The sequence below is a fragment of the Penicillium verrucosum genome (assembly GCF_028828655.1).
Source record: "Penicillium verrucosum strain IBT 35672 chromosome Unknown utg000001l_segment0_segment0, whole genome shotgun sequence".
In the NCBI taxonomy this organism is placed as follows: domain Eukaryota; kingdom Fungi; phylum Ascomycota; class Eurotiomycetes; order Eurotiales; family Aspergillaceae; genus Penicillium; species Penicillium verrucosum.
Genome location: NW_026643210.1, coordinates 10,193,290 through 10,217,704, shown reverse-complemented (window position 1 = coordinate 10,217,704; position 24,415 = coordinate 10,193,290). Strand labels below are relative to the sequence as shown.

The 24,415-nt window shown below is 47.9% G+C and overlaps 6 protein-coding genes across 6 annotated transcripts; 5 read left to right on the top strand and 1 right to left on the bottom strand.

Annotated features, from left to right (window-relative positions):
• Positions 1 to 203: 203 nt before the first annotated feature.
• On the top strand, positions 204 to 6,724 carry acyA (adenylate cyclase acyA; the record flags this gene model as incomplete). The annotated part of the gene is made up of 3 exons (XM_057216443.1): positions 204 to 382; positions 500 to 6,368; positions 6,425 to 6,724. 3 exons carry the CDS (start codon positions 204 to 206, stop codon positions 6,722 to 6,724), a joined length of 6,348 nt encoding a protein of 2,115 aa, XP_057078326.1.
• A 1,618-nt stretch (positions 6,725 to 8,342) lies between these two features.
• Positions 8,343 to 10,692, top strand: N7516_003722 (putative sister chromatid separation protein (Src1); the record flags this gene model as incomplete). Its single annotated transcript, XM_057216442.1, has 2 exons — positions 8,343 to 9,922; positions 10,068 to 10,692. 2 exons carry the CDS (start codon positions 8,343 to 8,345, stop codon positions 10,690 to 10,692), a joined length of 2,205 nt encoding a protein of 734 aa, XP_057078325.1.
• Positions 10,693 to 16,599: 5,907 nt separating this feature from the next.
• On the top strand, positions 16,600 to 16,815 carry N7516_003721 (uncharacterized protein; the record flags this gene model as incomplete). Its single annotated transcript, XM_057216441.1, has 1 exon — positions 16,600 to 16,815. One exon carries the CDS (start codon positions 16,600 to 16,602, stop codon positions 16,813 to 16,815), a length of 216 nt encoding a protein of 71 aa, XP_057078324.1.
• A 1,548-nt stretch (positions 16,816 to 18,363) lies between these two features.
• N7516_003720 (Zn(II)2Cys6 transcription factor domain-containing protein) lies at positions 18,364 to 19,016 on the top strand (the record flags this gene model as incomplete). The annotated part of the gene is made up of 2 exons (XM_057216440.1): positions 18,364 to 18,540; positions 18,648 to 19,016. 2 exons carry the CDS (start codon positions 18,364 to 18,366, stop codon positions 19,014 to 19,016), a joined length of 546 nt encoding a protein of 181 aa, XP_057078323.1.
• Positions 19,017 to 20,417: 1,401 nt separating this feature from the next.
• Positions 20,418 to 22,903, top strand: N7516_003719 (Zn(II)2Cys6 transcription factor; the record flags this gene model as incomplete). Its single annotated transcript, XM_057216439.1, has 4 exons — positions 20,418 to 21,337; positions 21,390 to 21,824; positions 21,893 to 22,775; positions 22,859 to 22,903. The coding sequence occupies 4 exons, from the start codon at positions 20,418 to 20,420 to the stop codon at positions 22,901 to 22,903; spliced, it is 2,283 nt and encodes a 760-aa protein (XP_057078322.1).
• A 198-nt stretch (positions 22,904 to 23,101) lies between these two features.
• On the bottom strand, positions 23,102 to 23,907 carry N7516_003718 (uncharacterized protein; the record flags this gene model as incomplete). Its single annotated transcript, XM_057216438.1, has 2 exons — positions 23,102 to 23,269; positions 23,374 to 23,907. The coding sequence occupies 2 exons, from the start codon at positions 23,905 to 23,907 to the stop codon at positions 23,102 to 23,104; spliced, it is 702 nt and encodes a 233-aa protein (XP_057078321.1).
• Positions 23,908 to 24,415: the final 508 nt, after the last annotated feature.

The following is a 24,415-nucleotide window of genomic DNA, read 5'->3' as shown; positions in this document are numbered from 1 at the left end:
GGCCTCCACAACGTGGCGCCAGCACCCGAGACAGCAGAATTGACAACCGCACGTTGCAGCTCCTCCGGTCGCCCACACCATCTGATTATCATCGGTTCTTTTAATGCTGGACGGTTCTGAACCATCACTACACCCCAACATACAGCTGGCTGCAACTTGACTACGGTTGCCGTGGTGGCATTTGGCCGAGTCTGAGCGCAGCCATGCCAGCGCGGGACCGCAACCAACCCGACGACCGCCAGGGTTCGGAGAGCTCTGGAAATAGCTGGATGTCGCAAGATACCGTGCGAAACTCTGTGAATCTGTCTAGAGATCCAGACGAGGCCTCTACGGGAGGTCAAAATGCCGACTCGTTTCCGGGTTCCTTCAAAATGGACTCCAAGTAAGCTTCTGTTTCTCCAAGTGACCCGCTGACTTTCTATGCGATCACATCGATCACAAGCTCAAAAATAAAATAAAAAAGCAACGCTAATGAGGTTCTTTTTCTTCTTTTCGCCAGGCCCGACTCCTCAAGACCCCCTCGGATTGATTGGGGAAATTCCATGTGGTCATGGAATTCCCCCGATATTTCCCCCACCGAACAGCGCAAAGCCTCTGGATTTAGCAATCATCGCGAGGCTTTGACGGTCCCGAACAACCGAGATAGCCCGTCTCAATCATCCGTCTCGAGTCCCCGACCTCCACCCCTTCACCCATCTCGCGTCGACTCCGATGAGATCGAATCGATTGCCCCATGGTCCACACTCCCCAACAGTGGTCAGCCAGATGCCAGTGGTACGTTTTACCACGATTACTCCGAACATGAAGCCTCGCCTGCATCATTCACATTTCGACCCACGACCGGACGAACAATCGCAAGCGAGCCCGCCGAGTATGAATACCATGGGGAACATCGCCGGCCGTCTGCTGCAAGCGCAACCACGGTCAGTAGCCAGGGGTCTAGATCAAGTATTAGCCAAAAGTTCAGAAAGAAGCATTTGAAAGGTCTACTTGGAGATGACTATCATTCGCCTGGGGAGCCTCAAACCGATGAGGATGGCTCCCAGAACACGCCGAGCAGGCGTGGGGGGCCAGTCGACCAGTTGAAGGCGCGCGAGAGAGCGAACTCAGATGGCTCGCGCAATACGTCCGAGGGCTCCAGCTCGCAACGTCCCCAGAGGTCACGGGCAAATAATAACCCTTTGCCCTCCAGTGACATCACTCCATGGGATTATCAGAGCTTTAATGACATTCCGCAGTATGGGGAGGCACCGGTGCGCCATGTGCCTATCGGCCCCAATGGACAGCGTCTCCCATCCTCGGAGAATGGCTCCTCCGGGCAGAGGGAACCAAACCGACGAGGACCTGGCAGGCATCGTTCCTCACGAAGCAAAGAAGAGAACCCGACTCTTGCTGGCGATCTGGCATGGTCCCAACCCCGGCCTACGACTGGCAGAGACGACATTGGATTACGGCCGTTTAATGAGAACTACTTGCATTCATCAACTGACATGAGCGACACCACTGCAGGTGGGGGCCGGTCGACAAGTCCAACACCCAGTGTGCGTAGTGCATACCGAGACCATGATCAGAACTCACAGCATCCCAGAATCGGCGGGTTCATCAAAAAGATCCTTGGGAAGTCGCATGACAAATCAAGGAACTCTTCCCCGCCGCGACGCGATAGGCAAGGAAGCGTCGAAGGAAGTACTTCCTCTCGATACGCAGAGTCGGTAGATTCGGACCGAAAGAAAGATTCCGGGAAGGGACTGATGGTCGGAAGAAAGCTTGGTAATCGACGTGTGTTCACTCATCAAGGTGGTGACCTTTATAATCCAAACAAGGAGGACAAAAATCAAGAGCAGAACAAGCATTTCTTCCACCTTGATGTCGACATGGAAAATCTGAAAGGAATTGTCCGTCCACCTTCACCTGGACAAATGAAGCGTGGGAGGGATGGGACGATTACACCCGGCGACGATTCTAAACTCGAGAAGCCGTGGAATGCGCCTGAAAGTTGGCAGGTCAGGGGGCCCACTGACCCTACCTTAGAAGACTCCGCCTTGGAAGAACCCACCCCCGTCGGTCCCCGTGACCGTGAAGCTTCGTACTTTATTCGGATCTTCCGAATTGATTCTACTTTCGCCACGCTATCGGCTGGTGTAAATGCTACCGTGTCCGAGATCCTCTTGATGCTTGGTCGGAAGTCTTTCTTGCAAGATCATCTCAACAATTATGAGATTGTTCTGCGGAAACATGATCTTTCACGCCAGCTTGACCACAATGAGAGACCTATTCAAATGCAAAAGCGGCTGCTGGAACAAGTTGGATACACGGAAAAGGACCGTATCGGAGATATTGGCCGCGAGGATCACAGTTATCTTTGTCGCTTCATCTTCTTGCCGACCAAGCTCAGCGGTTACAGCAGTCTCGACACTGAACCAGGTTTCAACAAAGTGCAAAAGTTCAGCCATGTGGATCTCCAAGGTCGCAGTCTTGTCACTATTCCAATTACGCTGTATGCGAAATCCTCCGAGATCATCTCGCTGAACTTGTCGAGGAACTTGTCATTAGATGTTCCCAAAGACTTCATTCAAAGCTGCATTAATCTGCGAGAGATTAAGTTCATTGGGAATGAGGCCGCATTCCTCCCACAAAGCTTTGGCTTAGCCAGCCGATTGACCTACCTGGATGTGTCAAACAACTGCCTTGATGACTTGGATCATGCGGGTCTCGACCGACTCACTGGTCTTGTTAGCATCAAGATGGCCAACAATCAATTAACCAAGCTTCCCAGCTCGTTCGGCAATTTCCAAAACCTGCGAAGCCTGAACATGTCGTCAAACAGTTTCAAGATCTTCCCCGATTTCCTTTGCAACCTCAAGAGTCTGGTTGATCTTGATATCAGCTTCAATGGCATAGAAGAACTTCCCAATATTGGCCGCTTGGCCACTCTCGAACGCCTTTGGATGACAAACAACAACCTGAGCGGTCCTCTCGATGATTCCTTCCGGGAATTGGTGAATCTCAAGGAGTTTGATGGACGCTTTAACGCTATCACCAATATCGATGCCCTCTCTAGTCTTCCACGCCTAGAGCAGATATCCTTCGGTCACAATCTTCTATCACGTTTCAAAGGCTCGTTCCCGAGGTTGCGGAGTTTACATCTAGACCACTGCCCCATGACGCAATTTGATGTTGACGCTCCTATGCCAACCCTGACTTCTCTAAACCTTGCCTCTAGCAAGCTCTCCCAATTCAGGGATACAATTTTCGAGAATTGCCCGAATATAACGAAGCTCGTCCTTGACAAAAATCATATATCTTCGGTTTCGCCTCAGATTGGCAAGTTGCGTCGATTGGAACACTTCAGTATGATCAAAAACCCACTGTCGTCTTTGCCTTCAACTCTGGGTTGCCTTGCGGAGCTTAAGAATCTTAATCTGAGGGAGTGCAACTTGAACTCTCTACCAGCCGAAATTTGGCATTGTGCCAAGCTCGAAATACTCAACGTATCCTCAAACATTCTTTCGAGCTTTCCAAAATGCGGTGCTCCGTACCCTCAAATTCCCGGTGAGCCTACGAACACGCCTGGGGCGGCTACACCTGGCATTGCTGGAAACCCCAGCTATGAAGATGTAGGCCCACTGGATGAACCAAGCCTACGTCGACCCAGTCAACCGTCGAATGGTGTTATGAATTCTGTGTCACCTAACGGGTACCGGAATCCTTCAAATGCTCAATCTAGTAGGAAGGTATCGGCCGCGTCACCATCATATACCGACCCGAACTCGAGTCGGAAGGACTCAAATTTCTCTCAGCAAATGGCAATGACGTTCGCAGCGTCCCTTCGCACACTTTCACTTGCTGACAACACACTTGAAGATGATGTCTTCCGGGAGCTATCCTTGCTCCCAGAGCTGCGTATTGTCAACCTTTCCTACAATGACCTGACGGAATTACCGCAAGGAATTCTCAAGAGGTGGCCGTTGATTTCCGAGCTGTACCTGTCCGGCAACCAATTGACCTCTCTTCCATCCGATGACCTGGAAGAGGGAAGCAACCTCAAAATTCTCCACATCAATGCCAACCGGTTCCAAGTCTTGCCTGCAGAGCTTTGCAAGGTCAGCAAGCTTTCTATTCTGGATGTGGGGAGCAACGGGCTCAAGTACAACGTGTCAAATTGGCCTTATGATTGGAACTGGAACTGGAACCGTAATCTCAAGTATCTGAATTTCTCGGGCAACAAGCGTCTGGAAATCAAGCCAAATATCGCGTCGCTGGGTCCTCCGGCCGCCAATGGCGCTGACCTGACCGACTTCAACTCTCTGACCCATCTCCGTGTCTTAGGGCTGATGGATGTCACACTCACCATTCCCACCATCCCAGAGGAGACTGAAGATCGCCGTGTGAGAACATCTGCCTCTTTGGCTGGTACTCTCGCCTACGGTATGGCCGACTCTCTTGGTAAGACCGAGCATCTATCTATTATTGATATGATTGTTCCGCGGTTGAAGCAAGATAACGTGGAAACACTTGTGGGAATGTTTGACGGACAGACACTTTCCAGTGGTGGTTCTCGTGTCGCAAAGTACTTGCACGAGAATTTCACTTCTACTTTCTCGTTTGAGCTGAAGAAGCTGCAGCGAGAGCAGGGTGAAACACCATTAGATGCACTCCGACGGTCGTTCTTGGCATTGAATAAGAATATGGCAGGCTCTGCCTACAGGTCGATTGATGACCGTGAGATCCGGCAGTACCATCGAGGATCGACTGCGGCCAAAATGCTCAATCAGGACGACATTCAGTCCGGAGGTGTTGCAACTGTCTTGTATCTAAACAACATGGACTTGTACGCCGCCAATGTTGGTGATGCTCAGGCTATTTTGATCCGGTCAGATGGTTCAATGCTTTCTTTGACAAAAAACCATGACCCCGCGGAACCTAACGAGCGTGCACGAATTCGTGCCGCAGGAGGTTTCGTGTCGCGCACTGGAAAGCTGAATGATGTCCTCACCGTGTCGAGGTGCTTCGGGCACTTCCCTATGATGCCTGCTATAATTGCGGCCCCTTCCACAATGCACACCGTATTGACAGAACAAGATGAGATGATCGTGTTGGCATCAAAGGAACTCTGGGATTATGTTACTCCCGAAGTGGTGGTTGACATTACTAGGAGAGAACAACCAGACTTAATGTTTGCAGCCCAAAAGTTGCGTGATTTGGCCATCTCCTTTGGTGCCACCAATAAGCTGATGGTGATGATTCTCGGCGTTGGGGAAATTCAAAGGAGGCGACCAAAGCCCCGTCCTTCTCTCAGCGCTGAAGATCAGATCATCCCAACCGCCAAGCGTCCCAAGAAGCGCGATGGTCCTGGAGATTCGCGACTCGCGCGCTTTGAAAATGTGGTAGCTCCCGAGGGTGAGTTAACTATCATGTTCACTGATATCAAGAAATCCACGGGTTTATGGGAGATTTGTCCGGATGCGATGCGTTCTGCTATTCAAATTCACAATGACATCCTGCGCCGGCAACTTGCAATCTTCGGTGGCTACGAGGTCAAGACTGAAGGTGATGCTTTCATGGTGGCTTTCTCAACCACGACGGCTGCCTTGCTGTGGTGTTTCAACTGTCAAAACAAGCTCCTGGAAGCTGAATGGCCTACCGAGATTCTCGATCAGCCTCAGTGCCGAGTTGTGGTTGACATGGACAATAATGTTATCTTCCGTGGCCTATCTGTCCGCATGGGTGGCCATTGGGGCGAGCCTGTCTGCGCAAAAGATCCTGTCACTAGCCGAATGGACTATTTCGGTCCAATGGTGAATCGTGCGTCGCGAATTTCTGCCGTCGCGGATGGAGGACAGATTTTCGTTTCGTCAGACTTCATGACCGACATTCACCGCAGCCTTGAGATGTTCGCGGATGCTGAGCGTTCTGCATCCACCAGCTCGACCGACAGCAACCCCCGCCTAGATAGCCTCGGCGACAACATTCGTCGCGAGCTGCAACAGCTCAATAGCCAAGGTTTCGTGATCAAAGATCAAGGCGAAAGAAAACTGAAGGGTCTGGAAAATCCAGAACCCCTCTACCTTGTTTACCCCTCTGCGCTTTCTGGTCGCATGATCTCTGCAGAAGAATCACAGGACCGTGACAGTTCCGCTGCAACTATCAGTCCAGATAACCAACTTGATATCCAGACAAACATCATTTGGCGTCTCTGGGAAGTCACCCTCCGCCTTGAACGACTTTGCGGCGCTATGGAGCATCCAAGTGAACCGAGCCTCAGAGAGCCGAACGTCGCTCTCTTCAACATGGTCAAGAGACACGGAGGTGAGCTCAACGACTCGACCGTTCTCAGTCTGGTCGATCAACAAGTCACCCGCATCGAGGTTAGTATTACACAAACTCCCCTTGCATTATACTTCCAATCCTAACAAAATTTCAGGTATGCATCAACACACTCTCCCTACGTCATATGATGCGTCCTTTCAAACCAGGCGACACCCTCAATGACCACGCCGTACCCATTTCCGAGGTACTACAGCAACTACAAACACAACTTGCCGAATTCCAAGCTCTCAAGGAGCAGATGGCCGTTGGTGCTGCGGGCAACATCGGCGGTCCACCAACTCAGGAAAAAACAGGTCCTTCAGGCAGTATCGACAGCGGTATTACCTCGGCCTCATCATCATTCCTCCACCTCCCCGGCGATGCCAATCGCTCTTTTGATTCCGGCCGCGGCTAGCACTGATTTCTGCCGTCTGCTTTTATTGCACTAATTTCAATTTTACTTTTGGATTCCTATTCACTTGCTTTTTTGAATTTTCTTTTTCCTTTCTTGTATCTCTCTGGCTTTGTTTTAGTGGGCGGCGTCCCACTGGCGGGAGGGGGTCTGCAGATTGTTTTATATAAAGCATTATGGCATGGAGCCACGGTGATTGTTTCGGTATCTTCTTTCATTATTGGCTTTAATCTGCTTTGAATTTTAGGGCTGTAATTGGCTCGCGCGGTGAATATATATTACAGTCTATATTATACTTTTATGGCTCTTTTTTTCCTTGTCATCTTGTTTGATTCTTAACACGAATAGTTGGCCCACGCTTTTTGAAATACGCCACCCGGAGGATTCGTGGTCCATCCCCGGGGAAAGGCGAACTTGTCAAGATAACCTGTATTAGTGACTCGACTTAGGTTGGAGGGGGTTGGGGACACTCTTACGGGTGGCATGGAGGTATCTTAAGTCGGAGACTTGGTGGGTAAGGTAGACTCCAGAGGAGTCTTGAGCTAAGAAGACAATAGTAGCATGGCTTGTAACTCATAGACATTGGAGTTAGCTTCTTGTGTATGTTGCTAACACGGGCTACTGGCAGGAGAATGGAGTACGATCCAGTTGATCAAATACATACTAGTACTTGGTCTTGGCAGAGATCGACGTGAAAGTGGGACCTGTGGAATATCACATCTAATCACGTGGCCATATTCTAGGGATGCAGAAGGAAAAAGAGGAGAATGTTGCTTTATGTACACGTATACCTACATATTTTGTATGTGCGGAGTATGTAGGCTATGATATACGAAGTAGGAATACTCCCATCCCCGATTTTCTGCGAGACTAATTAGTAAAATTAGTAATATTCATGCAACCTTGGCTATGGAAGGCTCTATAACTATAGTCAAGTACATATGTGCCTAGGTAGATGGTTACATACATAGTAAGCTCTAACTAACATCTATAGTAGCCAAAATTTAACAATATCTGTCTTCAGAGAAAAGTCTTTGTCCCCAAGGTAGGTAGTTCTTTTTGTCTTTGGTGTTAAGTACTGGGATAATCATAGTTACTGGCCTGAGGCATCAACATCACATTTGACAGGTCACGTGTCATTGTTTATTCACGCGTCATCGTCATCGTCCTTGTTTCCTTCTTTCTTGGTCTGCTCACACCCCTTCATCTGGTAAACCGAACCCAAGCCAGGAAATAAACCGAGAGACATCTGTTTCTTGGCTTTCTGCTTTATTACCAACATTTACATCGTTCAAATCGTCAGTCCCAACATCGGCCGGTTTTCGCGCCCCGCCTGTTGCCCTGGCTACGAACTGAACGAATGATCGAACCAGGTCTGGCGTAATTAACAGCTCGACCAAAAAAAAAAAAACAACACTTCTCCTACCCCAGTTAAAATTCGAAAAAGGGAGCGATCGGTGGCATTTCACATATTGCAATCTCGTCTAGCCACGCACCGTGCTACAAGTTCGGTGTCCACCTGAAACAAAAATCCCTCTAGACTACCAATCTCGGTCGGTCGGGGTGTTCGCACATTAATTAGGCCACCGCATCGCACATCGCACATTGCACGCCACACAAAATGGCTGATGAACTGGAATACCTCCATCCAGATTTCGATCTGAACTCTCTCACTGTCCCTCGTCTCCGCTCCATCCTCGTCAGCCACGATATTCCATACCCTGCCTCGGCAAAGAAGGCTCAACTGATTGGTATCCTTGAAGATGAAGTCATTCCGCAAGCCAGAAAGCTCTTGCGCGACCGCGACACGGTTCGACGAACTAGTATGGGAATTACAGACATGAGCAGTCGGTCGACATCAGTGGCTAGCGACGCGAACGACAGAGAGTCGATGCCTCCTCCGCCCACACCCTCAACAGTTGGATCCACAAGAAGAAGCGAGCGAGGTACATCGCGAAGAAGCACCCGTCACTCAACGGTAGATACCGATGATGGTCTCGGCCCTGCCACGCCTGTCAGAAACACAAAGCGCACGAGCGTTGCTCGCTCAGTGGGCAAACACGCCCGCACATCTGACACGGAAACCGGCGACGACACACTGGCTACTCCAGTCGCTGCTACCCGTCCTACTCCTCGCAAATCTACAGCTAGAAAGGTCGGACGGAGTGAGGTCCTCCCCTCGACAGAAGTGGATGAATACACTCCTATTGGTGTCAAGTCAGAATTACACGATCAGAGAACGAGCACGTTTACGGATGACAACCCTTTCCAGAGTGGAAGCCCCGAGGCTCCTAAAAGCGCAAGGATGAGCTTTGATGGTAAGCGGAAGAGCGTTTCACGCTTATCCACCGACAGCCCAGCTCGGGGCCGCGGACTCAGGTCACGGAAATCAGCAACCCCATCTAACATTCAACACGACGATGGATTCCAGCCACCAAAGCGGGATTCGTTTGATTTTGCCTCCCGGTTGATGCCTCCACAGGAGGAGCCCGAGGAGGAGGCGGAGGAATCCGATGATGACGAAGAAAGCGAAATTGAGGCAGGTGAAGAATTCACGCCTGAGGAACAGCTCGCTATGTCTATGGAGAATGATCACTACTCGCAACAAATTCAGCCTAGGCGACGGCCCCAAAAGCAAGGAACCCTCAGCCGCTTGGCCCCTTGGGTGGTCATCCTTTCACTAGCCGGCAGTTTTGGTACCTGGTGGCGCAAAGAAAAGCTTGAGATCGGATATTGCGGCCTGGGAAAGCCCACCTGGTCTTTGGCAGAGACCAAGGTTCCTGAATGGGCGAATGTTCTGGAGCCTCGGTGCGAGCCGTGCCCAAGCCACGCCTTCTGCTACCCGGACTTTGAAGTCCGCTGCGAAAATGATTTCCTTCTGAAGCCGCATCCTCTCGCCCTCGGGGGCCTGGTGCCATTGCCACCAACATGTGAACCCGACAGTGAAAAAGAGCGCCGCGTGAAGGCTGTTGCTGATAAAGCTGTCGAGGAACTTCGTGAACGCCGGGCAAAGTGGGAATGCGGTCAGCTGAAGGAGGATGGCAAGGGCGCCAGATCTCCAGACATCAGCGAGCCGGAGTTGAGGGAAGAGGTGGCCAAGAAACGCCGCAAGGGCTTGAGTGACACCGAGTTTGATGAGCTGTGGAAGGGCGCCATTGGCGATGTCCTCGGCAAAGATGAAGTTATCAGCAAAACCAAGCAGTAAGTTTCCCCCACCCTAGGAGGAATTATCGTGTCTCCTTGACTACGCTCATCGCTCTGGACTCCCACATCCAGCGGCATTTCTTATAAAGATCTGGTCTGACATTGGGTACCGGAACTGACAGAGACGTGTTCGCAATCACAGAAATTCCGACATCCTCATCCTCTCATCTACCTCCATTGCACGGCTCCCACTCGCATGCGCCGTCCGCCGCCACTTCCGACTCGCTCTCCTCGCGTATCGACTCCCTATTTCACTTCTAATAATGGCCATTGGCCTCCTTGTGTACGCTCGTGCGCGTGTCCTCGCACGTCGGTCTGACATTGCTCGCGTGCCTGAATTAGTAGCTACAACCCTTGATCGGCTATCTACGCAGGCTGCACTGTATGCCCGCGGCGATGCCAAAGAACCTTATATTGCCATCGGTCAGCTCCGCGATGACGTCCTCCGCTTTGAACTCCAGGGCAAGCGTCGCGAGGAGCTCTGGCGACGGGTCCGCAGCTTTGTCGAGGGCAACGCTAACGTCCGCGCTTCTGTGCGAGAAGGACGTAGCGGTGATGTTTCTCGAGTCTGGGAGTGGATCGGTGGGATCAATGCTGTCGGTGAGGCGGAACATATTGGCCGCCGTGAGAGTTCACGATTCTCTATCCCTTCTACATCCGGTAACATCGTGTCAAGTCCTCACACCCCTGCGGGTGAAAGTCAACCCGAGCCTATTTCTAGTCCGAGGGAATCTCGCCGCTGGGACGAGGGCCGTCCGATTTATTGATTCTCATCCTACTGTCTAGGGAATAACTTTGGTATTCATGCACGCAGCTCAGCTGTGACTGTGTTCTTTTTGATATCCCACCCGCGTTTCTTCCCTGGGGTATGCGATATGGCTCTTGTTGCCCGGGGGTTTCATTGTCTTTTTTTACTCACTTTATTTATTTCTTGCTTCCTTCGCCTACTTCATTCATCAGTACATATTATTTCCTGTCCATACAAATTCCATTACCCATTCTAATCCACTTCGTCTTTTCTGAAAACCAATATTCGTCCTTGTGCTGGTTTGCGCACGATATACAAGACAATGTAGTCCTGGAATCATTCTTGGATTTTGCCTGTGCCAATGCCAAGCCGAACCCGAGGTCCTGCAGAGTAAAATAGCACGTATGTATGCCACATAGTTACCCCATCGGTACATGTATCTAACTATATAACTGCTATCACACCGATGGAACCAGAGGGGTTCTCCTGCAGGTGAGTACACATAATTCAGGGGAATGTACGCCGTACATATTCACTTGCTCCTAATGCGTACAGTCCTGTATCGTGTATCAACTCGATAACCCAGACAATACCAGCCCAATCGTGAAGATCAAGATCCACACTATTTCCCCGGTGGTGCTTATGTGCTTATGTGCACGGTTAACAGCCATGTCGGACGAACGGCATTGGTAAGCTCATTCTACTATGTGACCAATCCAAACAAGTCTATCTGCTCTATTCAGATAAGAATAAAATAATTTAACTTTCCTTTAAACATCCCACTTAATCAAGCACTCTACAGCCAGTCTACAGGTTCGAAGTCAATCTGCATCTCGCTAAAAGGGTTCTCGCTCCCGTTCTTGACCGTCTCCGTCCCCGTTCTTTGATGCCCAACGTATTGAGCTGATCAATCAACACCCCTGTCGGTTTCGGATCCTGAGTACCCGTGTGTGCTTTTGTTCGCACCAACGGGCTAGATAATACACCAGTTCGTGTGGAGTTTGTGTGTGTTCAGGATGTTCCTTTGCTTTTATCTTTTTGCGTTTAGCTCTATAAGAATTGTTGGTTGCGCAGTTGGTATTGGTAGTAGCGTCATCAGGGCGGGGCTCCAAGACTGTTTGATATGAGTATCCAATCAAATGTGTTGTTGGAAGATCCTGTAAGCTACTGTAAGCCGCGCGAGTCACATATATCAAAGATACGGTAATTTGGAATCACATTAGTGTCTACCACTACGGTGGTTGAAGGATCTATCTACAGATGTGCGATTCGTAGTCCCAAGCAGCAATGACGAATTAGGAAGGGGGGAAGTTAAGTGATACATGCAGATTATCAGATGCCGCGGTAAAACCCTTGGAAGGAACCCTGGAATGCATTCCTGCACGGTCAGCCAACCAGCTCCTATCTTTGCTCGCAGGGAAAGGTTTCCTTGGGAGATGGGACTGCTTTTGTGTGCTTGGTGTACGGAGTACATACGGGTGTGGCTGGCGCAAAAGTACCTACTCTACATAGGGAAGGTAAGATAGCCCTAAGAGGACTCTCGTGGCGAATTCCAACATTGACCGCTTCTTGAGCGTCGTCCAAGAGAGGCAATCCTATCAAGGAGTGCTGAGGGGGGAAATGGGGTGGATACATATGGTCAGTATCCGTACGCCGTATCCAGTTGCTCCGTATGGTCTTAGATTTTCGGGGGTTTTTTTTTTCCACCTTTTTTTTCCACAAGATTGCGTTTGCATTCTCCGGCCCCGCTACCCTTAGTGCTGAGATACGGTTAGGGCAACTTGTAACGATCTAGTAGGTATAGTGCGGATGATCACTGCTTGCTCTAGGGAAACACGGGAAGGATTTCTTCCTTGCATTGCCGTAGGTAGTCCCATGGAGTAGGCAGGATTATACCTGAATAATTGGGAGTTGTACGGTAACATAGGGGCCACGTAGCGTTGTGGCGCCGAAGATCGGTGAACGGGCGCAAGAACTGTGCATGGTAGAAGCACGGGGACTGGAATAGTGGAGATATTTGTAAAGAGAAGATGGAGAATTGTGTGATATGTAGTTATTGATATAGGTTATGTTGCAGAGATTGTAGAGATGCGTGTATTATATTGTACTTCGACTCGCTTATGCCGAGTAAGGCCCTGAGTCTAATATATTATAGACGAGATGTGATGACCAGCGGAGGGTTCTTCCACCTCTCCGCAGATGCTGAGAACCCTTCGATATCTGAGTCATGGTTGAATTGGCCAATAAGAAAGATGCGAAAGCCTTCTTCTTGGAATCTTTCAAGGTTTTCTCGGTACAGCGTATGGTACGGAAGTATTCTCCCGGGGGAATCATTGATGTCAAACGTAACAGCCTCGTCCAAAACTGCGGTGACGGACTTGTACTTTGTAGATCTCTTCGTCTTGTTTTTTTTTTTTTTTTTTTTTTCCTTAAAAAAAAGAGTACATAAATGTTAAGCGTTAAAGACCATGTCGTGTATTGCGAAACCAAGTCAGGAACAAGATGAGGATATCGAGATTGCCTCTTCTCAAAACGGATAATAGAACGCTTCGCCAACACCAGTCAGAGCGTTGGATTGTGGCCCACCTGTCAAATTTATCAGGACAATGTCGTGTTTTGGCCTACTGGTCCGTATTTGGATTGCCTTGTCCCACTTCGTCTTGGGATACCCACAAGTAATTTCGGTTGAAATCGGTTGAAATTGCATCCATGGATGCATGTACTCCATCAGAACTTTGAAGGATATCCATTTCATGCACAGAATCTTCACCCAGATAGGAAGATGGGACTGCATATACTTCGTACACCGGACAGAGTTGATCCATGGAAATGGGGTAATCAAGGGGCAAGAATCTGTTGGTGGCTGCGGACAACCCGTGGTAGAGCAAGCCCGAAGAGCAGCCGAGAGGCGAGAAGTTAGAGCCATACATATGTTGTGTATAGTGTCATTCCTCTCGTTAGCTCGATGGATGTTACTCGACACTTGAGGATGAATTTTCCAGCCAATATCAAGCCACTTTATAACTACTTGAGGGTAATTAGATAGATTCTTCACTTCTTGTTAATTGGCGGTCTAGACGAGAGTTGATCCTAGAACGGTGTAACAGGGAGGTTAGAATGTCAGAAATTATAGTTTTGAGTTAATATGCTGAGAGGGACATGGTCACTGGTTTAGCGACTTGTGTGTCTTTGGTTCTGCCATAGTGGGGATGTGACAACTCGCCCGGTGGGGGTTGCACGTTCCACTGCACTATTAGGTGGTTTCCATGTATGGATACCTACTACGTAGTTAGTTATATCGGCGTGTATGTTGTAGGGAAAACTGGAGTCATCTCCTGGAGCCTTGCACATAAAGCTATGGGAGTATGGTATGAGATTCTTTCGAGAAAAAAGAAAGAGGTTGCATCACACTCTAGATCTCCTGGTCGACAAAGTGAACCGAGAATGTCAGGGATCGGCTGAAGCACATACAACATACATAGACCTGCTTTCTTTTTCTTTTTCTTTTTCTTTTTCTTTTTCTTTTTTCTTCCCCCCTTCCCCCCAATTGACACGGAAAGGGGAACCTAGGAAGAAAAAAAGACTGGGAATAAAACTGATTTTATATTAACCTGTTCAATGTAAGTGATATATGGAATTATCAAAGGTTCAAATTCTGGCGATGATTTCATGTTTCGAAGTTGGTTGAGCCTATCATTTACCCCGGAAAATAACTCCGTGTCGACGGATTAGGGTTATGGATAGGATTAGACGGGTATGTCAAGCTATGAATGACAATATGAACAGAGAAAGTATTAGAAAAAGTATATACATGACTATTAACTCCGGTAATTGCTGCTATTTTAACTCCATTTCGACTATTTGATTTGCATTAAATATATAGGTTTATATGTATGTGTCTATACATACCGGATTTTCCCTGGCGTGTGGGGCTTTCCTCTTTGGTCTGTCGCCGCTTTTGTGAGGGTGCTCATGCTCAGGCTCACTGAGTAGATGTCAGCACGGGCTCAGATCAGCGATCATGCTCAGTGCGGTCACGTGCAGAATGACTGATGCTCATCCATGGATGCTCTCTGATTACTCAGCTCACTGCAGACTATACCTTAGCCCCACAGGGTTGTTTATACTATGATAGTATTGCTGCCACCCTTATTTTTTGGAGCACTATATCTTATCAAGAAAATACGTTATAACGAAGGAGCATAGGAAGGAGCGGAGAACTCTATGGTATTATTTCCTTCTGTCTTCTAATGGTTCGACATCCATGTGCCTATATTTCAGCTGGCTTTCTATATGATTAGGGATCATTTAACTAAGCCACTAACCTGTTAGTTAGTATTGCTCGTTTCCTACTACATCTGACTACAAGACCCGGGTCAATATGATCCGTATATCTATCGACTCATCTAACAATATAGAGATACTTGCTCGATATATAGTATGTTGCTCTTCCTCTTCTCTTAGTCTTCAATCCATAGAGCATATTCCATTGCCCTCACTAGAGCCCTACTTTCTTGGCGGGTTGAAATGTGTCTTTTTACCATGTAAACATGTGACTCTTTTATCATGCATTTGCTTGCTAATTTGTTCTGACCAGATAAATACAGACCATTCTTGTTTTTAGTGAGATAGAGAATTTACCAGTACGCTCGCCATACATCTGATTTCTGTTATATCATTATCGGTCCTCAAATTAAGATTTGTCTTCGGAAGGTAATGCTGCGGCCCGCTCGGCCACTTATAATGCTTTAGTCACATGATAGCCCCACAATACCAAATTTCCAGGTTCACCATAGTTAAATACCTCCTACTACTTTCTAATTGTCATCTCCTTTTCACATCTCAGATTTCATCAATTATCACCATAATGTCATCACCGTCACCCGACTCCCTCACTCATCCTGAGGGGACCACGGTCACTCCCGCCCAATCACCAGGATCGCCCTTGGTCCATTGGATATTGTTGACGAGAAAGACTACGGGCACACTTTTTTTGCTTGCGGCACACTTTCCACTAAACTACTTTGGGTATTTCTCCCGCTGGCCACAGTTTTTAACTACCCAGTGTTATTTATTATGGTATCGCCATAGTAAAAAACACAGCCCCTAAATCACCCCAGCCACATAGTACTTCCATGATCTGCTCTATGATCCGCTCTATACTCGGCCCTATATTAATTCCCCATAATGATGCTCCTATAATCATGCCTCCATTAAATCATATGATCTAGATAGGGCTAATTGTTAGAGTTAATCGAGCCTTATTTGACGTTTTCATTAAATTAAAATGGAGAGAAAAATAGAATATAATAATGAAGCTTTTACAATGGGAGATCAGAATTAATGGACGACAATTAGCATGCAGAGATTTTATTGTGGGTGCCAAGGCTCGCTTAACCCTAGCCTGCCATAATCACGTGATCTATACCTAGCACTATAATCACGTGACTTGTACCTAGCACCATGTAAAGGCACTATGATCACGTGATCTATACCTGGCACTATGTAAAGGTATCATGATCACGTGATTTAATGGGTGCATTAGTATGGTGCATTATTATGGGTGCTAAGGCTCGATTAACTCTAACAATTAGCCCTATCCAGATCATGTGATTTAATGGAGGCATGATTATAGGAGTATTATTATGGGGAATTAATATAGGGCCGAGTATAGAGCGGATCATAGAGCAGATCATGGAAGTACTATGTGGCTGGGGTGATTTAGGGGCTGTGTTTTTTACTATGGCGATACCATAATAAATAACACTGGGTAGTTAAAAACTGTGGCCAGCGGGAGAAATACCCAAAGTAGTTTAGTGGAAAGTGTGCCGCAAGCAAAAAAAGTGTGCCCGTAGTCCTTCTCATTGTTGACGTTGGCCCTTCGAGATGGGCAATCGTTAGCAAATTACAGGAGCGTACTATTACTATGAGTCAGCAGAATGTCACTAGTGGCCTTGGCCCAGCATGCGTGACTGAGAAGTTTCTTTGTCACCCCGTTGGCTCTAGCAATACACTTGCATTTATGCGAGTGTATAAGCAAGTACCTATTGCCGGCACCGAGTTTAAGAAGGCTTCAATCCGGGCCACACAGGCTGTTAAGTCCTATGAGCCTACAGAGCTTACCACTCTCAAGTCCCCCTAAGAGAAAGGTTGCGATGTTATTCCTCGGCTCCTTGGATATCAGTGTGACCAACAAGACGAAGACGATATCGTCCCTGGTGGGTTTATCACATATGTGATATGGGAAAAGGCGCAAGGCGAGTCCCTCGATATACAAAAGTTCTGGAGTTACTGGTTTCCGCAGCGAGAAGAGATCCGACTTAAGTTCCGCGAGGTATATAAGTAAGTTCTCCGTTAATTATATAATAACGGACCTAAAGCTATTCGGTTTACGACCTACTTAGCAATAGCGCGAAAGATATGATATTATACGCTTATTAGCGAGAGAAGTAGTTTATCGTCGTTACCTTCTGAATACTCATTACTCTAGTTGCCTTGATATAGGGTAGGCCTCTAACCTTTAAGGAAATTCATCTAATTACCCTCGCCCTAGTAGTAGTGCAAAGCCCGATTAGGGGATCGCCGGGCTAGTATGCGAAGTATCCCGAGGGTATTCCTAGCAGTATGGACCGAAATAGAAAATGATAGGTTAATTAAATAGCCCTACCACAAATTTTTTCACCTATGTTGTAGATAGGATCAAGACCGCTAGAATAAACGGTCACGTAACTTAACTGCGCTAACTAACTAGTGCTTTTTTTTTTTGATAGGCGATCTAAATAGACAGGGTTATACGTGATAGGATTAGCGTGTCGCATTTTATTAATATAGCTAGCTTACTTAGCTGCTTATCTATACATATAGAGAACTGCTCAGATGATGATCAGTAAGTGGATCAGGTGATGCTCCGGGCAGATCACGTTGATTATATAATGGCCCGTGATCACCAGTCAGGGTACTCCCGATGTCAGGGACGTGCTCGGTTTTACTCGGGTGATCAAAAAGCGGCAAGAGGTGAGCACTAAAATGGAAAATGGAAAGAAGGTCTCGAGTGCCAGGCCGGTAATAGTTATGTGTGTTGTATGCTACGTATGTAACTAGTTATGTATGTATGTATAGCTATAACTAGTTAACTATATATTTTCTTCTTTTATTTTCTAATTCATAAATGGTATGTTAAATCAAGTATTTCAAGTATTATTCCTGGAGCCTCTCCAATAGTTCGATCCTTTGGACATGCCTGAAGGCCCACATCCGCCACTCAATTCTCGATCCCTCACTCTCTCTCTCTCTCTCTGTCTCGCTTTTCCCTGTTTTTCTTTTTGCTGTTATTTTTTATTTTTATTTTTTCTATTTTTCTCCAATCTCTTTACCCGTTATTTCCCTGTTATTTTCAGAGATTTTCTTATTATTTTCGTCTTTTTGCTGATTATCTCTCTTTCCTTCCCCCCCACTTTACCCTCATGTCCTTCTAATCTAGGCAGCGCACAAGTGCAGAATTCGCTCCATAGGTCTAGCGCGGCCCCAGGGTGCCTTCTCTCTTTCTCCATTCTATACCTTTCCCTATGACCTTTCCATCTTCCACGTGATTTGCTTGATTATCATGCTTTCAAATGGTGGTTGGGAAGACAGAGAGTTGGGTTTCTGATTTGTTATTCATCATTTTGTTTTATTTTTGTGCGCAGACTTGATGAGTGAACAAGTACCCCGGGGCTATAGGCCTCTTGCGCCTCGCACCAGGCTACTCGGAGGGAGCGGGGATGGGGGAGAGGGAGCAGGGAGCCCTGCTGGCGGGAGTGCACCAGAAGAAAAACGAATGAGGCGAGCATCGACGGCGTGTACAGAGTGTCAAAAACGGCGGACCAGGGTACATATCCACTGCGTTTCCTATTTTCCCTTGCTATCTCTCCCCTTTTATCTCACCTAATCTGTACTTCAATCAATCTGACATGCTCTTTTTTATTATCCTGTTAGTGTACCGGCCCTCCTCATTGCACCGAATGCTCAACCCACGCCCGCGAATGTGTCTTCGATGAAGCCGCCGACAGACGCCGTAAGGCCTCCGCCAAGAGAGTCCAGGACCAATTGGACCATTTCCGGTCATTTGTGGACGATCTCATCGGGCTCATCCGAGATGGTGACGGCGCGACGGTGCAATCAATCGTCAGTACCATACGATCGGGAGCAACCCCTGGAGAGATTCGAGATCTCCTCAACAGTATCTTGGAAGACGAGAATCAATCCAGCCCCCAACATTCAGGCGTGCGCGACTTCAATGTGAACCTGAACCTAAACATCACTCCCAACAATCAAATGGGCAATTACTTCAATCCTCCTCGCTGAATTACAACCCAATCTCTCTTCGAGCATTTACGCATCTCTGCACGAATACATGCCTGCGCTTACCCCGGTCTCCTCCGAATCCTCCCCGCCAAATCTTCTCGATCTCAAATCCTCGAACGACCAAACGAACCTGGTTGTTTCATAGCGTTTCCTTTATAGCTGTTATTCTTGTCGCGTTTCTCTTTGAGATGGAGCAGATCATTCAGAGAACCGTCACATCATCCCTCATCTAGCTGTGTGGCCGGCTCCATCTTCATGTTTATTGCCATATCTCGAGACAGATTGAGATCTCGCAAGAAACCAGACTGTTCCTATTCTCTTACCCGATCCCTAGCATTATATTTCCTTTTTCCTTTCTTTCTTTTTTTTTTTTGCAAATATTCTTTGCCATCCCGGAACTAGGGGCTTTAGAATCTTGCAACATTGCGGAAGGTCCGTACCTTGACAGAAGTGATACCCAGAGATACCCCGTTCTAGCTTGTCACATTCGGACTTTGTTTCTCGGGTTGGAGTTACACCGGTGTTTGTGGGTTCGGAGCAAGTGGGATCTGTTTTTCTTTTTATATATATATTGACTTTGGCATCACAAAATCAAGCTCTTGGCAGATATTCTTCCAACAGCAACCATCGTGCAATGAATATCCTTCCTAGCGCAGGGCCTTTATCCACATTTCTTCTTTGACGGATATATGACTCGACTTCATCTCAACTTCATATCGGTCACTGAAATCATACTACATGCTCCTTCGGTCTATAATGTGCACCGGTTGTCCTTTCGTGCGGATCGAGGCTCCTCTCTGTTAGCGTCGGCGAATTTCGTTTCAGGATGATATTGGATTCCTGTAATAACACCCGTAGGGGTATATGGGTAGCCGATCGCACTATCATTTGTTGAGCATGTTCTTCCTCTGCTCCTATCAATACCATGGACATGATGTCAGTGTCAGTTGTGCTTCTCCAACAAGTTAATATGATATACTAACCTATGGTAAATTTCCTTAAGGGGGACCATATAAAAATGATTTTCGACTTGTAGCTACAGAGAGCAAATGGGTGATCTCGTTGGACGATGTCTATATCGTCACTTCAGTAAACAGCCCTCTATCCGGTGAAAGTCCGACTTTCCCTTGATTTTTCTTGATAATCGTAGCTTGCGTAGATTAACTCATATATATACTTCCAATATAAAGTGTACACAGTGTACTCTCCTCAGGCAAGAATCCGGGGAGGTGGAGGCATCCCCGCGCCGACCGGAGACTTGGCCGAGATCCTGTGCTTTTCCATTTTCCCCCTCTTCCCCGGATACTTCTCCTCTCCTCTACCTAGGTACTTCGAGGTCATCTCCTTTCGATATTACTCGGGAATTAATTACCTGGCTCGGCTTGTCTTGCCGATCTCGTTATGACAACCACTAGCGTTGCCATGCGATCTCCTCGGCCCGCGATCAAATTAAATGAAACAACTTCAACGGAGCCCGTGTCTAACAAGAGGAAAGCCTCCGACACATTAAAAAACGGTGTTATACACCGCCAGAAAATCACCAGAGCCTGTGACTCGTGCAAAGTAAAGAAAACCCGATGCACTGGTACTTTACCATGCACACGATGTACACGATTGTCGCTGCCATGCAGGTACAACGCTGCATACTCTCGGGGCCTACCACCAGACCCTCTCCCTGCATCACCGAGTCCACTTTCGACTCCGACTGGGCGTCGTGCATTTGAGGATGGGGATGGACTCACGTCCAGCCCCAGTTTACAAGGCAATTCTCGGGACTCGACTGTAAACGACAATCTACTTTCAGCCCCAAATAAAAACAAAAACCAGTACCAGCATGTGTTATCATCACGGAATTCACCGGAGCCAGGATCAACGGACTTTGAGGGTAATTACCTCGGCCCTTCATCCGGTGTGTCGTTTATCAATCGTGTATGGAGCCGTCTGCATCAAGATGAAACGACGCACTATCCGGATGAACTCCAAAATGAGTCCTCGCGGAATACAGCCGTTTTTATGTTTGGTGATAAGCCTTACTCCAATCCCCAGGAGGCAGAGTTTACCCTCCCGTCTCTGGAGAAGGCGCTGGAGCTGGTGGGAATTTACTTCGATTACTCTATGGTGACTTATCGGTTTGTGCACAGGGGCAATGTGGAAGACTGGACTAGACAGGTTTACCAAAATAACATCGGCCTCTCGAATCTCCCTGTGGGAAATATGGTTGCCCGGACTGCTATTGTTCTCATGATCATTGCCGTGAGTACTTTGTATGTGGAAATGAGACCTGGGGGAATGCCTGGTGGGCGGGGTGAAAGGTTAGAAAGGTTAGTAATCTCTCAATATTGTCAGAAAAAGAGCCTAACTGATAGATTATAGTGAGCGCTGGTACGCAGCATCGAAATACATGTCCTCTCTCGAGTCAGGACCGCCGCGACTGGAAACCATCCAGGCCCGGCTAGGCCAATGCCTATATCTGCTGTCGTCATCACGGGCCAATGAATGCTGGTACTCATTCGGCACGACAATGCAGATTGTGACTGCACTTGGATTACACAGGAAGGGGCCAGCCAAAGCCTCGAATAACGGGTGCTCGCATCTAGAATTAGAGCTCCGCAGACGCATCTTCTGGAGTGTATATACTCTAGACAAATACCTAAGCATTATGTTCGGAAGACCTCGATTACTTCACGACGAGGACATCGACCAAGAACTACCGGAAGAGACGAACGACGAAGATTTACTGGAAGAAGATCCGACGCGGAGAACAGGATCAACAGACAGCATGATGATTGCCTCTGTTCTCCATTACCGGTGAGTCTCTCTACCTACCCTGTACATATGCTCATATAGTATATCTGGGCACCTAACACCGATCCCAGACTCGGTCGTATTCTGGGCGATATATCCCGTCAGCTATATAGCATAAACACACACTCTCGAGATTCCCCCATCGAGACCGCAATCCGCCTAACCTCTGAACTCGAAAAATGGAAAGAAACCGTCCCACCCATATTCAACAGTGTTCACCCAACTAGTTTAATCCCACCCCTCTGCCGCCAAAGCCAAGTCCTCCAACTTGCCTACTCCCACGCTATGATGCACGTCACCCGCTCATTCCTCTTAAACGATTTCACAGACCTCAGCCGCAGACCGAAAGTCCCGCATCCGATGGTCAGCTCGCACGTCCAGAAATGCATCCAGGCTGCCGAGGACATCATGACAATAACCGATGGCCTCGCGCATCAAGGTGTGCTAATCCAGTCCTTCTGGTTCACGCACTATGTGTGCTTCTGTGCTGTTTTGGTCATTTACATCCATACCATCCAACAGCACCGTAAGTCCTTGGGCGGATCTAGCTCTGTCTCTGTCTCTCCGGTCGGAAGTCCCAATGACCGAGATAAATTACGCCAGCTTTTTTCTCTCGCTGAGTCTTGCCAACAACACCTTGTTGAGGCCACGCGTAAGAACTGTCCGAGTCGCCGTTACGGGATCATTCTGGAGGAGTTGAGACAGGAGGTTCATCGGCAGACTGGGTCCAATGGGGTCTCTACTGAGACTCGGGCCTATCCTTCTAGTGGAAATGATACTCTTTATGTTTTGGGAGAGGGTTCACAAAATGCGAATGTAAAATCGGTTCTCTATGACACCCAGGCGGCTGATTTCATGATGCCACCAACCGATTTAGGTATGAATACGGGAGACGATGCAGGCTTACTTGAGAGTCTCGAGGGATCGATATGGTGGGCTCAACTTGACTCATGGGTATGTATTATGCTTTTCTTGACGAGTTACGAGTACGGAATGCTGCTCGCTTATACACACCCTATGCTAACGCTTTGTTCTAGGCCTTTTCTAATCCCCCTAATGACCCTTCTACGTTTAACTTTTAAGCACAGGATACATGTATCTTCCCAGTTACAAAGCCAAATCGCATTCAATTGCAAATATCCCGCTACGGTTCCACACTCTGGCCATTCTTCCCTCAACGCTATCCAGCCGTCAATTTTGATTCGGTGGCACTCAAGCCTGCATGAGACCACCGCGGTGAATATTCTCCGAGTAGCCATCAAATCTTGCAGACACCTCAATCACATCTTTGAGGTGACGATACGTGAGAAGCTCCCTTTTCCATTCCGCCGCGCAGTGGTGATGGCATTCCGAGTTTGCCTACCATTCAATTTCTTCTTTTGAAGTACATCCAAGCTCCCCATAAGGTTTTCAACATCAACAGCCTCTTCGTCAAACCCGTCCAGGCGCTTGATAAAAGTTTGCCAAATGGATCATCTCTGCCCCTCGCCGAGGGGGGATAGTGCAGTGCCAACTGAATGCGCGATTTGAACGCCTCATCGAAGGTACTTACGCGGTTGATGGTCAGGATCAGGATTCTCTCGAAATATTCCATCACGCGTAGGAATGCCGATACGAGCGCATTCCAGTTCAGATATTCCAGACCACGCTGCTCGAAGATCTTGCCCAGGTGTAGCACGGACTCGAGATACTTCTCCACCTCCTCTGGCTTGATTCCGACGTCACCGCATTTGACTCGATAGAGGGGTCTCTCGTCTATTTCAGCCACACTCTCTGCGGTCAATTTATTGCCTGTTCCTGGACCACCGTGTAGAAGCAAGATAAGTCCGTTATCTTTGCCGGTGATCAGATTGGCGGAGTACTCGAGTTCGACGTGGTTGGTCACCAGTGCTTCAATGAGGTCTCTGGATTTAGAGTCGGTGGCTAGACTTTCGAAGGCGTCTTTGTCCCACTCGATATGTGAGATGCGGTCGACTGAGAGATCGATCCATTTCTTGCGCCGGAGGTTGAAGCCGGTCACCCTCGGAGGCATCAACATGCTGAACGGCTCTTGTGGGGGTTTGATCTCTGGCCATGACTCGGTCATCGAGTGCTTCTACGTGGGCCGCTGTTCAAATATCCGTCCGAGACTGGATGCAGTATGTTTTATATCTTCATGTCTATGATGTATCGGTCGTCGGCGTAGGAGCAATGGTTAGTTAAGTTCTTCATTGCAGGTTGGCAATAACCAGGTATCATGGTCTGGAAATTCTCTTCGGTCTCCTGATAGAAAACATACTTCTAAGATCCCCAGGATCTCCACTCTCCACCATCACATCGTCTCCACTACGCATGACAACATGTTTCACCGAAATGTGAACTTTTATATGTTAATGAATGTGTTACTATTTCGATCCGCTTTAGAGGCACCGGTGTACCAATTCCGATAATCTCTAATCGCTTAGTGGAAGGTGACTATCATATCTTTTGCCCTCGGGGTGAGGAACCAGGCTAATTTTATTAGGTGAGATCAAACTGACCCGCGTGATACTTGTGTTGGACGGGTTCATTCCCGTAGTCGAAGCGCTCGTGAAGACTCGTTTCGAGTTTCTGTT